Here is a 14,891-nt window from a genome sequence, read left to right on the forward strand (position 1 = left end):
GGGAAAAAAACGAGATGGAAAAAATAACACCCTTATTTTTTATTCTTAAAACACGCTAATTATTATTTATTTTTTTCGTAATAAAAAATAATACATATACATATACATATATATATATATATATATATATATATATATATATATATATATATATATATATATATATATATATATATATATATATATATATATATATATATATATATATATATATATATATATAAATAAAACAAAAAACATGCTAGATAAACATAAATATTGCTCCTAATTTTACAGACTTTACAGAGGGCTCACAGCGATGAGCCAGAGGACTGAGAGTACACGGGCATGTCACTAAGAACTCCTTTCTTAACTTCACCTTGGAAATCATACATGCAATCAGATTCTCTGAGTCAAACTGTGGCTATTTCCTGAATATGTCGTCCAATGAGCAACAATCAACAAGGTTTGTACCTAAATCAGCCAGGTTACAGAGAGCCAGCAGGCAGACGTTGACGAGGGGGTCGTTATCAGGGTATTCCTTCATTATGGACACTAATCTGGGGATTACGCCACTCTGGACTAACTGGTCCTGTTGATGTGCTGCAGAGAAAGTTAGACAACAAAGATGTTCAAGAATAGCATAATAAATCAGAGCATTTTTGTTTTTAGAAAGCAACTATTAACTTACTATATATCTCATATAAACTGTGAGTTTCTTCTCTATGAAAAGCTTTTCTTTCAGTTGTTAGTATTTCTCTCATATATTAAATTGTACCTTTTTTATACTATGTTTAATAAAAAACTGCTCTTATTTCTGTAAAAATAAAATTCTGAATTGGTTAGAACTTTATTTAGAAATAATAAAACAATATTCTGTTTCTGAGTAAACAGTGGAGCTGTCACTCTGTGAGCATTAGACTCCATCCCTGTGCTGTCAGAACCACTCACTGTTGTCGAAGCAGATGCGGCCGATGGCCCTGCCAGTGTTCAGCAGCATTTCCTGGTCGCTGCTGCTCAGATGAGGAACCAGAGCCTTCACCAGTCCAGCCTGGATGCACTGATCTCTCACAGCAGCTACAACACACACAAGCAGACAACACTGAGCTATTTTCACTCTGCTGACGCACTGCTGCATGCATTGACAGCAAGAGCATGGAGAGAAATCGCTTTCAATATTACTGAAATAAAAAAAACACGTTTTACAAAAAAAATCTCCATCAAAAAAATTATTTTTTGACAGGGATTTATGATTTTTAAAATAGTTTTTCAGATTATATTTTAATTGTTTGTATTAAAAGATTACAAACTGATTAAAAGAAACGAGCCATTAGCGACAGCATTTCTATTGGTCCTCACACAGAGATCTGTAAAATGGGATTTAAAGAAATAATACAATTAGTAAAAAAAAACTTTTTGGGGATCAAATCTGTAAAATAAAAACTGAAAAAAGCTGAAACATTTCTGAAACCAATTCTTTGTTTACTTGTTCCAGGAAAAAATCTATTAGTGTGAGGAAAAACTGGAAACTGCAGTTTGGTAAACGTCACTGATCAGCTGCTTATATGCTTCACAGTCATTTAAAAATGATGATTTTCTATATAACCCGTCCCTCTGGTAGCACAGGAGCCCCTCCTCCATCATGAAGTTTGTCTTACTGATGTGTGATAGAAGAGAGCCAATCAGGATGCAGTGTACCTTCTCGTGCCATTTCTGCCACCAGCAGAGCCACCTGGCAGCTCAGACTGCCTCTGCCCTGTAAGGCCTGGGCCAGTGTGGGCAGGATCCCACTTCTGACGATCTCCACAGCTGCATCCTTCTCTGTTGAGAAACAATATAGTTATTTTGCTCGTTAGTTACCCTGGATAAAGATCATTTAAGAAAGATCTAAGGCAGCATAAGGATGGGGTTTCCTTTCTGATTGGTCCCATTAAGCCTTGAAACTCACTCTTCTCCAGCAGAGCCGTCAGCACCGTGTCCAGATGAGGCTTTAGCTCTTCTTCAATCAGCTCTGTGCTAACACTGATGGCCTTCAACGCCTCATTTAGAGAGTCTAAAAAATAAGGACATACACATCACAAAGTGATCGTTAACCCCAGAAATGTTTCTGTCATGTTCATTATTAGGTTTGATTCCAGCTTCTCAGAATGCAACACAGACGCACAAACCAACTCCTAAACAGTTTATTCTGGTTTCCAGGACTGTTTCGTTCAGCTCAAGGATTAAAGGAGACATGTGGACCCAGTTTGCTGGATCACAGAACAACCTTTGATGCTGGCATTTACAGAACAATGAACAGAGGTGCATAGAACATCTTTACACGTTGAAATTTAAAGGTCTAGGCTGGTAGATGAAGCAGGGTTTGGCATGTTTAGATATTCTGGGATATTCAGAGAGATTTACAGGAAAAGAAAGGAACCAGGACAGACAAACACAGCAATACCCAAAAACAGGTTCACCTCAAAGATAAGACACCCAGAAACAAGACCGACAAGGTGGGTTATGCCGTTCAGTGAAGTGAAGAACGCACAGACCTTTACATTGGAGAGACCAAACAACTGCTACACAGGCGCATGGCACAACACAGGAGCAGTGGTGTCGAAGTACGCACATCTGTTACTTGAAGTATCAACTTGACCTCTTTACTCAAGTAAAAGTGAAAAAGTGTTTGCTCCAAAAACTACTTAAAGTATAAAAGTATAAAGAAACCTTTAAAAAAATCAACCAGATGCCACTATATGAATTGAAATCTCAATTTTTAACTTGTTAAACTGCAACATGAATGTTTTTAAACCAACATGTCAGATGTGCCTCTGCTTTGCTCTCTGAGCTTTTTTGCATCCGACATCTTCAATTTGGACGATCTAGAGACTCTGTTGTTCTTAAAAATCCTCATTATCAGAAAACTGTTACTGAATCACACTGAAAAACATGAAAATGTCCACTTCATTTGTAAACTTAAAATTTGATGTTGTTCCAACTTAAAAAATGTGTTTGTGTTTCTAAACTGTGATGGTCACATGGTCAGTAACCCCACACACAGCCACGTTTTCACTTTAAGTTTTACCACACAGCAGCATAAATGTATTGGGTTTTTTTATTTTTATTTTGACAATTTTAGAAGAGATTAGTTCCAATTGTAGTGTGCGCATTTGGTTAACTTTTGTATATTTAATTTTGTCAAATGCTTAATATTGTTTGTGGGGTTTTTTCTGGTGTTTTGGAGGGGGACTGCATAGGACTCTGGCTGACAGACTCAATGGCTCTGTTCGAAAACCTGGGCTGCATCCTCCAAGGACGCGGTCTACCTAGACTGGATCCTTCGAAGTCCTTGAAAATAAGGAGACCGGAAGAGTTTAGGCTGTAAATTCGACCAGGTCTACCCTTCGGCAGGTTTTACCGCCGTATGCTCTGTTGCTTAGCAACCGTAAACGTTGACACACAAAGCAGGAAAAGAATGAATACAGAAGTTTTCAAAACTGTTTATTTATTTCTTTTTTATTGTAAAGTGAACAAAGACTACATTAACAAGAATCCAGAGTGGAATAAATGTTCCAACCACCGGGAGCAGGAACAAATCAAATCAAATGTAATGATAGAAACCTTAGTCAGTTAAATAACATGCTGCTGTCATTTTGCACATCTCTGATGTTGCTGTTATTTTTAAATATCCATTACTGTAAAAATGTCCATAGCTGCATATTGGTTATTTATTCTCCCGTTTTATATTATTAAAACACTTTAGAGTATTTTATTGTTTATATTTTAACTCTTCCCTATCATGTTATTCTTATACATTTCTCTAAGGTCCAAATTTGTGTGACCATTTTCAATAATCTTTCTGCTGCTGTAAATTTGCCCATCGTGGGACAATAAAGGGATTTTCTATTCTATTCTATAAAAGGGGTAGAAAGATATAAGTAAATCTAAACAATGTATTTATAAAAAATATATCTACAAAATCTCTAATATTCAACAACAAAAAATACGTAGTTAAGCATATTGTGCAAACCAGCAATAAAAAGATAAAAATCCTATCAGATTTATAGTCCCCACCCTGCAGATATATTAGAATCTGTCCTTAAATTACAGCCAAACCCATTTAAACAGTAACAGATTAAAACCTTTATATAAATCAAACTTTACCACACATATCTGACTCAATAACCATTAAAACAACTATTTTCATTAATCTCAGATGGAACTATTAAATGACTTGTATTATATTAAAATGAACTTCCAATTTTCACCACTGTTCGGTGCCAAGTAACCTTTCCTCTGATCACAGCTTGCTTGGTCTCGCAATGAATCCTGGGATATCCAAGGATACCGAGGATACATCAGACCCGTCCTTCAAATCGGGCAAAAAGAAGGACGCATTTTAAGGCCGCATAACAAGGACTCTTGGAATCCGACCAGACCTCAGCGCCACGCTATGACGTAATCTGCCTTCGAATCTGGTCTTCTAAGGATGCGTCCTAGGTTTTCGAACAGAGCCAATGACTGATTGGGTTGTACCATCTGGAGTTCCACTATGGGGGAAGACTACAGACTCCACATTTTTAATATGTTGCATAATTTCTTCTTTTTCTTTTGTGATTTGCTCATTTGGCTAATTTTGTTTAGTAATGTAATTTAGGTTTGATACTTAAGCTAACTGTTTGATTATTTTGTTGTTAAATTTGTGTAGATGTTCTCCCTACGTCTTCCTCTGTGTGTCAGTCTGGTCTGATCAGCCAGTATTTAAGTCCCCTTTGTTTGCCATGGCTCAGGTCAGTTTTGTTTGTGCAGTAATTTTGAGGTTTTGTTATGTTTAACCTTATTTTATTTTTTTCCCCAAAGTTAGTCTCTTCATATGACCTCTTTTAAGGGCCCTGTAATCCTTGTTTGGATTATTGTTAATTTGGGGAAATAAAACCCATTTGTCTTGATAATCACCACTTTGTTCTCATGGTTGGCTGCTCGGTCTCTCACAGAAACCAATCATTTCACTTTACCTGGATTAAAAAAAAAAAAAAATCACTTATCAGGGAATAAAAACTGCAACAATTAGTTTCCAAGTAAATATCTACTTCAAGTCAAGTCGGTAACTCACATGAATGTGACTTCATTACCTGACTGATTCAAAATAGGTGTGGGAAGCACTGTGACACCATAAGGGAGGTTACTATTACAACTAATGCGGTCTAAGCAGTTTCTGAACAGAAATGTTTATGATGGACTGTTTAGTTTTATAAACTAAAGGACCAGTTCTAAGTTATGATGAATTATAAATCCTGTGTATGTGCTCAATAAATATAGTTGAACCAAAGTTATGCATTTACTCTTTGAAATAGATACAATATAATTTTTTTTCAAAGTACATTTTTACTTACATTTAATGGAGAAAAAATGTTGCTATTTTTCAAACTGAAAAACAAAGTTATAACAAAGTATAAAACTTTTTTATGTTTTAAGTGATAGCTTTACTTTGAATTAAGTCTTTTTTTTGTTTAAGGTAAAAAGAAAAACATTTCTTATAAATTCTACATTTATACTTTCATTTATCTGATAAATTTAATCTCAGAAAAAGTAAAACAATCAAGTGTAAAAAAATCTGTCATTTTTCTAGGTTGATCCAAAGTATCTTTTTGTTGGGATCTGGAGGTCTGTCCACCTTTCTCCAGCAGAGGGCGTTCTAGGTCTCCTGGAGCTGAAGCTGACTACCACACCTGCGGCTCGTGAGCTCATCAGGAGACCAGCATTTAAGGAGGGGCAGTGCAACACTCCGACGCCAGATTGTTGGCCAGTTATGGTTAGCAAGCCTGAGCCAACCTGCCTGTCTGAATCTCTGACTCCCCTGAATCCTGAATCTGAACCTAATCTGTTTTTGTCCTCTCTGCTTCTCAGGAAGAACCTGCCTGAAAACCTGAAACCTGGAAGAGTTTCTCAAGCGTGAAACCAAGCAGTCTGTTCTCAGAAAACCCTGGAAATCCGAATCAGTCTGATACCTGCCTGCCCGCTCTCAGAAGAAGCTGAGAGAGAAGCTCTGAACCAGCTCTGTTAGACTAATTACTCAGCCCTGCCTCTGCCTAGCCCTCTGCCTGCCTTCAGCCTCTGGACCCTCCCGGTTCCCCCCTTCTACCGCTCTGCTCAATCTCTGATCAGGTATTGATCTGCACACACATAACCTGCAAGATCACTGGAAGACCGCTAACCAATCTGTCCCTCTCTACAGTGAAACCAGTCGTGACCAGACCCGGACCCGATTAAACCCAGAACCATTGTTCATTTATTGTGATCTGTTCAAATAAACATTGTGAACTTTTTCCCAGCCTCTGAGTGCTCTGCATGTGGGTTAGATCCCTGAAAGCCAACATGACAGAACACTCTGGCCAACAAGTTAACCCAGCAGACACACTCCGGAGGGTATTGGATCAGCAAGGAGCACTCATCCAAGGCCATGACACCTCTCTCCGTGAGGTTAACATCCGTCTTGATCAAACAAGTCAAACTTTGCAGGAGTTAGCCGGCTATCTCCGGGAAGCTACTCCTAGAGCGGAGCCAGCTCAACTTCCGGTTCCGGAGGCTAATCCACCTATCAGATCAGAACCCGGTCCGTCATTTCCGGAATTTCGCCCCTCACTTCCGGAAAAATTCTCTGGCTTACTGTTACGTCCACCAAGGGCACAACATATTTGAGGACACGAGACAAAAACATGAGGGTTCAAAGAAATATTTTATTTATAAATTCTCTCCTCTTTAGTTTTCTTGGCTCAGCTTCTTCTGATTTTCTGCAAAGAAAATAAAGTTAGAGGCCCTCAGATCCCGTGCCCCAAAGGAATCAAAAAATAAGAACCCAAAACTAACAACAGAAAGTTGGACCTGGCAGGCCGATCAAACAGAACAAAACGGTACCGCAGGGGGCCAACCTTATACAGGGCCGTCGAAGCCCCTACTGGTACCGGACTAAAGCACAAAAATAACCTAAGCAAAAGAAAAATCGAAAATAGGACAACCGGTCCCACCAGGCCAAAACCACAAGAAAAAAAGTAAGCAACGGCTAACCAAAATACCGCATGGCAGGCTGGAACGTCCGCTGCGGGCCGCAGCGACAAGACAAGCGCGCACCGCGCACGGTGGAACAAGTGGAAGCAGGTGGAAAAGCGGCGTCCAGGCGAAGATGGAAAGGAACGCCCCAACATGCTGAAAGCCAGCCTATTTATAGGCGGACAACAGCACCACAAATTAACGTAATTAACTGGCCAAAAGAATTATTCAACTCCCAAAATATATTAACAAAAGATCCTTCAACTAAAGTCTGTAAAAAAACAAAGAAAAGAAATAGACAAAAATCATAATGTGCCCGAAGCACATAACACTTACCAAGTAAGTGTAAAGGATTCCTTTTTCAATGCAAACTGATTTTTGAACACTCTCCGGCCAGTTTTCTGAATGACAAGAGAAAAATAGCCTTTATCATATCTCAATTATCTGGAAAAGCCCTTGAATGGGCAGAGGCCCGATTTCTCTCAGAATCCAGTTTTTCCTGCACCTTCGAACAATTCTTAAAAGAATTCTTGCTAGTTTTCAACCATGACACTGACCAATGTACAGAATCTCGTGGTCTATTAGACCTCAAACAAGGAAATAGGACAGTAGCCGATTTTTCAATTGACTTCCGGGTCAAAGCCGCTGCTTCCGGATGGAATAAACCCGCGCTTAAAAGCGCTTATTTCAAGGCTTTAGATGAAACAATTAAGGATGAACTGGCTACTATAGATGAACCAACAACCTTGGAGGATTTGATAAAAATTAACCATCCGTCTGGATAATAGGCTTCGAGCCAGACTCAAATCAAAAGCAAGAAGCCCCGTTTGCTCTGTATCTGCCCCTGCAACTAACTTTAACAGCACATCTGTTTGTTCTTTGTCCTCTGAACCTGATTCCAGATCAAGGAGCCGAAATCAGCCTGCTTCTGTTTCTGCTTCTAAAACTCATCACGTCTCTCCATCCACAGAGGTTTCCGAAGTCGAGCCTATGCAAATCGGTCACACCAGACTCACTACAGAGGAAAGGCAAAGAAGATTTAAGGGGAATCTGTGCATGTACTGTGGTGAACTCGGTCACTTCGTTTCTACCTGCCCAGCTAAGGTAAAAGCCAGGGTCCACCAGAGGAAATGAGGAGTCTGGCGGACGATCTGCAATCTGAAAAGTCTCCTCATCTGCTGTTACCTGCTACTCTCTTTGCCTCGAATCAATCTCTCACCTTATCCGCCTTCATTGACTCTGGTTGTGAGAGAAATTTAATTGACTCAAACCTGGTTCAACAACTAAACATTAGGACTACTCCTTTGAAAAGCCCTCTCAGAGTTTCAGCCCTTGATGGGAAGAGATTACCGCAAGTTACTCATCAGACTCAGCCACTCGAACTTCTAATCTCTGGTAACCACAGAGAAACTGTATAATATTTTGTTTTTCCATCTGCCTGTTCACCTCTAGTTCTCGGGTATGAGTGGCTGGAGCGTCACAACCCTCACATTAATTGGGCAAAGAAACACATTGAGTCTTGGTCTGCCTCCTGCCATGTCTCATGTCTCCGCTCTGCAGCTCCAGTTATTCACTCCCCAGCCAGTCGTCAGGAAGCTGATCCACCTGATTTATCCTCTGTACCTCCTGACTACCACGATCTGGCACCTGTCTTCAGTAAGGTCAGTGCATTGTCACTTCCTCCTCACAGACCATACGATTGTGCCATTGATCTTTTACCTGGGGCTCCACTTCCCAGTAGTTGACTCTTTAATATGTCCAAGCCAGAAAGAGAAACCATGGAGAATTATATTAATGAGTCTTTAGCCGCCGGTATTATTCGGCCCCCATCATCTCCTCTTGGTGCCGGTTTCTTCTTTGTAGGCAAGAAGCATGGATCTCTCCGGCCCTGTATTGATGATAGAGGACTGTACCAAATAACCATTAAAAACAAATACCCCTTGCCTCTGCTTGCATCCGCCTTTGAACCCGTGAAAGGGGCCACCGTTTTCACTAAATTGGATCTAAGAAATGCCTACCATCTCCTCAGAATCAGAGAGGGAGATGAGTGGAAGACGGCATTTAAAACTCCTCTAGGCCAGTTCGAGTACCTGGTAATGCCTTTTGGTCTGACTAACGCTCCTGCCTGTTTTCAAGCCCTGGTTAACGATGTTTTGTGAGATTTCCTCAACATTTTCACCTTTCACTTTTACAACTGAATGTAGACGTCTTTTGAAAATAAATCATGTCTTTTTCAACCAATTTTTACTGGGTGGGTCTGACCACACCATGGACCTCAAAAGAAATAAGCAATCCTTCCCAGCAATATGCCACCAACTAGTCCCTGTCCCGGTACAGGCCATAATGTACTCAACCAAACATTCATATGAGAGACAACCAAAACAAAGCAAAGGGCTTACCAACCAAGGCTGGTTATTCGTTTACCAGATGCTGACTGATGTCTGCTCTCTAACAGACTGTACTGGACATTGAAGTCCTGTCTAATTCTCTATATTTACATTTATGACCAGAGGAAAGTCTGGCTGGATCGTTACCTTTGCCTCTAGAGGTTCACTATGCAGCAATAAAGAGATACCACCCCACCAGCCTGGCTTTTCTTGATCTCCTTAGCTTTAACAAAACAATGCAGGCCTCCTCTGCAGGAGGACACATCCTTTAGAAGCCAGTAGCAAACCTGTCACCTCTAACCAGCTGCACTGGTTAAAAAAAGCTAGAAAGATGTTTTTGTGAAACTGTCCAGCATAAAGATGCTTGTAACTTTGGTATCTGGGTTTAATAGCAGCAAATCCTCTTGGATCAGTCCAGCTAGAGCCATTTCACCTAAAACCGTGGAATGAGGGTGTAATCAGTAAGCAACCAAAGTACACAACACATTGTATTAGAAACACATATAAACGAAGGACGACTTGCTGAATGTGATTACTAGGCTAATCCCTACAGAGTCCAAAATAGCTCGAATGGAAGGGAGGGGCAGTCCCTGCTACGCCAGGACCTAAAGCCCCTGTCCTTTTGTTGTCGTGTGACCAGGTGTGTTTATGTGTCCATGTAGAGAGAGAGAGGAGCAGTTTCCTAATCAGGCTTACTGGGATCTTCCAGGAAGCCCTCCTGATGCATAGGGCAGCGTCTCCCACAGTGCAACATGTGAGCATGTATACAATAACACTGCACAGGTACTTACTATGCAGCAGTAAAACACAAAGCCTGCAGAGACTAATCCAATTCCTGTTAAGTGGTTCTTACCCCTAACTGATCGAATTCCTTGAAGACCAGACTTTTACCAGGCTAGACGCCCAATGAGATGCTGAAAAATCCATCCATCCATTCACCCATCCATCCATCCATCTATCCATCCATCCATCCGTCCATCCATCTATCTATCTATCCATCCCAAGCAGACATACAGACGATGATATTATGTGTGAAGCTACTCACCCACGTCTGTCATGGCTGCTGCTCGGCAGACTCTGCTGGCTCCCTGCCTCTACTGCTGGCTCTGCGTGGGTGGGGGTGGGGGTTGGAGCCAGGAGGAGAGTAACGCTTGCATATTAAGATTAGACGTACTCTGAGTTTGCCTCCCCTTGTTTGATCTTTTTGCCGTTACTTGCTCAGATTTCCTCGCTCCAGTGGGAGTGCATCTTTCCCCTGGTTCCACGCATCTTCCTCTCCTCCCATTTCTGCATCTGCATCTCATCTTCTCTCTTCACGCTTTTGGATTTAGCTAAAAAAAACAGTCATTCATTCATACATCCATAAAACCACACTCATCTTGCCATAAATTTTGCATAATCTTAAAAGATTATTTTGGAAATGTGGATTAACGACAACATTTATTAAAAACACCACCATTGTTCTTAATGGCTCACACACGTACAGCAAAGTCTGAGACAGTAAAATCACTAAACATGTAAACCTCAGTATCAGTTCATAAAGTATTTTTATTTATAATTCAATATAAATCTAAAATACTGTATTATATCCAAAGAGACGGTATTTTTTAACCGGTTTTTAACATGTTTTCTCTCAATGAGTGGTAGAAGCTTATAGGTACAGGAAGGATCTCCTGTAGAGGTCTGTCCCACAGTGGCTGAAGATGCTTCTGACTGAAGATGCCCTATTGAAGCACAGCAGTGTGATGCTTGTTATCACACTTCACTACTGAGAAGTTTTACTAATTTAATTATTAGAACTGGTTTGAAAAAAAGAGTTCAAACAAATAATAATTTTTATTCTGATGTTAATTATGTGTTTTCCTGTTCTAATGAAGCCATCTTTTTGGTCTTTTTCTCCTTGAATTGATAAACAATACAGAAATGCATAAATCATAAATAAAACACTAGAACAGAGGTCACAGATTAGCGGACCAGGGTCCGGATCTGGACCCACCTGCTGGCTAATCTGGATTTAAAACATTTATAAATTACTGCATGTTGTCCGACCACAGTGTCTAACTTCACTTGCGCTGCTTCTCCTTTTAATACAGTAAAGCCCTCCAGAGCGTCCGGCTCCAGGCTGCACCTGATCAATGAAATGTAAAACATGGATGCATAAAAAACTCATTTTATTTCAGTGTTAAATTCTGTTTCAAGTAACAGATTATAATTGAAAATGTCTCCGGACCTTTACTGGTTGATGATTTTCTTTATTCAGACCCCGCTGATTTTAAAATTGGTTACCGCTGCAATAGAATATATATTTCATGGAGGATTACCAGTAAGGGGGGATGAAAAAAAAAAAGAGAAAAGAGCCATGCAAATAACTTGCAAAGCCCTACAATGGAAAGCTTAAAACAAAGGGTTTTTAATGGCGATTTGTTAGTTTTCTATTGTTTAACCTTATTTATTGCTAAATAGTATATTTTAAATATGTTCATTACTCAAGAGAAAGATGCTGGATTACCTCTCAGTTTATTATATTTAATGTGGTATGTGAATAAAAGAACAACATTGATGGCATCAGAGGAAGCTGAAATTTAATCGTCCACATAAAGTAAAATGGCATCAGTATCATTGATGTTTTAACTCCCTTCCCACTGGCAATAAAACCTTGTCTAACCCCTCGCTGGCGGCTGTGTGTCTGGTGACACCATCATACCGGGTTAGCATTGATGATGTCACTGGTACGACAGATATCAGGAAAGTAAACAATGGAGAGCAGCATGGCAGGAAGCCAGGGCGTAGTCAGTGTGCTTTATTGCTTCTCTCTATTATCTGTCTGAATCCCTCTCACCAGAGCTGCTCCATGTTTATCAAATGTAAACAGAGTTGATTTTGCTTGTTAGATCAGAAGCAACTGGCGCGGTGTGTTGACGTCCGTATGTTACGTATCACGTAAATTAGCAGGGCGACCCGGCTCTGGTGTTCCCACAGCATGTCGATCAGATCTGAGGCGATTTTAACGCGGGTCTCTTGCCGAGTCGTTAGATCCGGGTAGACGACTCGTCAGTGAGCTGTTCCCACTGCCACTAAAAGCTGATTGTTCCCGGGTTAAAATTGGTTATCTGGTCAATGGGAAAGGGTTTTAATATAGTCAAAGTAAATCAATTAATTTCAATTTAGTCTATAGCGCCAATTCACAACACCTGTCATCTCAAGGACTTTACAGTTCATCAGATCATCCAGTCAGATTGATTCAAAGTTTTCTATCTAAGGAAAACCAGTTGATTGCATCGACTCATTGACTCTTCAGCAATCCCTCACACTAAGCATGCTTATAGCGACAGTGGAGAGGAAAAACTCCCTTTTAACAGGAAGAAACCTCCAGCAGAACCAGGCTCAGTGTGAGCGGCCATCTGCTGAGGCCGACTGGGGTTCGAGGAGACAGAAGCAGAGATACAAAAGGCAACTGAAAAAGGCGGCCCCGTCCAGGAAACACGCAGCCAGGCAGACGAGCTCCAAGCCAGCTCCCATGTCAGGGGATGAAGAGAGCACATCCAACCAGTCACAGTCATAGAAACAGGACTACACTGGAAAAACAGGCCAAGCTCCAACATCTTTAAACAGTTATTTGATTCATACAATCATTGGTAATTTTACAGTATTAAAACATGGATGATGCGGTCTGTAGAACATGCTCCCCCAGAGGCTCCACCCCATTAAATGCTTTCCCAAACCAGGTAGTGGGTAGGGCTAGTGGACCGTTCAGCCCTTAATTAGCTGCGTGTGTGCAGCGTGTGTGACAGCAACCTAATGGTGGAGGAAACACCTGCTGTTATATAAAAGCTGCTCTGCTTTTCTGCATCTTCGTCACATTGGCAGAAAATTACAGTTTAATAAAAAAGCAGCAAAGATGTCAATAACGCCTAAAGGGTAGGTCCTCTTTAAAATAGATTTATTTGACTGTGTATCCTTACACAGATTGAGAAACAGCCCAAGAATGTTATCCAACATGGATGCTTTAAACAAAATGGAGGGAAAGAAACTGTGTAGAATTCCACTCAAATAGACATTTTTCTATGATTTAAATTCATTTTTAGTTTCAATAAATATGATTTCTCCTTTTGAGAAAAGTTTGCACCAATAATGGATTTAATGATATAAGGAACTTTGATCAATACTGAGTATTGAGAATATTTAGATATAATTATGTGGCTGTTTGGGGGCATCAGCAGATAATCCAAAGAAATGCAAAAATGTTTTAATTAGTTGATTCCTTGTAAAAATCATAATTAGTATTTTTTATTTTGATACTGAACCAGGTGATGAAAGTATTTACATGCGTTTCTTAAAAAACAAAATAATTGATGTAAAATATATATATATATATATATGTATATATATATGTATATATATATATATATATATATATATATATATATATATATATATATATATATATATATATATATATATATATATATATTTATATATATAAAAGATACTTTTTTTTCTGGCAGAGGGTGCGCTTGCAAATAATGCAACATGAAGAGGGAAATCTGCCAATGGTTTGGAAAGAAGCTGTGATCATACCAATACGTAAACCAGGAAAAGATGGCGCAAACCCAGGAAATTATAGGCCTATTGCTTTAATCTCAAATATTTGCAAAATAATGGAGAAAAATTATCAATGACAGGCTGACATATTATTTGGAAAGGAATCAATGTATATCCAGATGGCAAAGTGGCTTCAGAAAAGGAAGGAATACCATGGATCCATCTTTGAGCCTAAAACATAAAATTAGAAAAACACAAATAAATAGAGAAAGTGTAGCGGCTGTATTCTTTGATATTGATGATCAAACTGCTGAAGATGGATATTAAAGCTAGAATATATAGATGGTTAAAAGATTTTTTAAGTGAAAGGAAATACAGGTTAAAATAGGAAAGAGTTATTCTTCAAACTATCTTATTGAAAATGGAACACCTGCATATTAAGTCCATTACTTTTTTATATAATGATTAATGATGTTTTAAAGATATAGAAAATGGGTTTGGGTGAGAGGTCGGAATACTGATTATATTGTGAAGAACTTACAAAAAGCTATTAATAAGATATAGATTGGTCGTATAAATGAGGATTCAAACTTTCAGTGGAAAAATCGAAAACAGTTTTTTTTTTTTACTCGGAAAAAAATTGATATTATGGTGAAGGTTAAATTATATAATCAAGAGATAGAAAGGATCAAAAACTTTAAATTCCTTGGTTTATGGTTTGATGATAGAATTTAAAGGGCATTTCATATTCAGAAAATTTTTGATAAGTGCAAAAAAGTTTTGAATGTTATGAGAAGTTTAGTTGGTCGTTAGTGGAAAGCAGACAGAACTGCTTTAAAAGCTATTTATACAGGATTAATAAGATCAGCAATAGACTTTGGTAGAGTGGTTTATGGTTCAGCAGCTATCACAGCTATTAGAGTATATACAGACACAAGCTTTAAGATTAATTAC

General features: G+C 39.2%; 1 protein-coding gene across 2 annotated transcripts in view; it reads right to left on the reverse strand.

The window, feature by feature from the left end:
• The window catches only part of si:dkey-191g9.5 (rap1 GTPase-GDP dissociation stimulator 1), a 32,513-nt gene extending 21,866 nt beyond the window's left edge, over positions 1 to 10,647 (reverse strand). Inside the window, exons 1-5 of one of the 2 annotated variants that reach the window (XM_038271206.1) lie at positions 10,441 to 10,647; positions 1,928 to 2,032; positions 1,678 to 1,800; positions 931 to 1,056; positions 454 to 582 (exon numbers count right to left, since the gene is read on the reverse strand). In XM_038271206.1, coding sequence (XP_038127134.1) covers positions 454 to 582; positions 931 to 1,056; positions 1,678 to 1,800; positions 1,928 to 2,032; positions 10,441 to 10,453 — 496 coding nt within the window. In that variant the 5' untranslated portion in view covers positions 10,454 to 10,647. Of the gene's footprint in view, positions 1 to 453; positions 583 to 930; positions 1,057 to 1,677; positions 1,801 to 1,927; positions 2,033 to 10,248; positions 10,357 to 10,440 lie in introns of those variants that run through there. The other variant, XM_038271207.1, reaches the window with a different exon arrangement.
• Between the last annotated feature and the right edge of the window lie 4,244 nt (positions 10,648 to 14,891).

This window comes from Cyprinodon tularosa, unplaced genomic scaffold (genome assembly GCF_016077235.1).
Source record: "Cyprinodon tularosa strain WSP-4 unplaced genomic scaffold, ASM1607723v1 ctg794, whole genome shotgun sequence".
Classification (NCBI taxonomy): domain Eukaryota; kingdom Metazoa; phylum Chordata; class Actinopteri; order Cyprinodontiformes; family Cyprinodontidae; genus Cyprinodon; species Cyprinodon tularosa.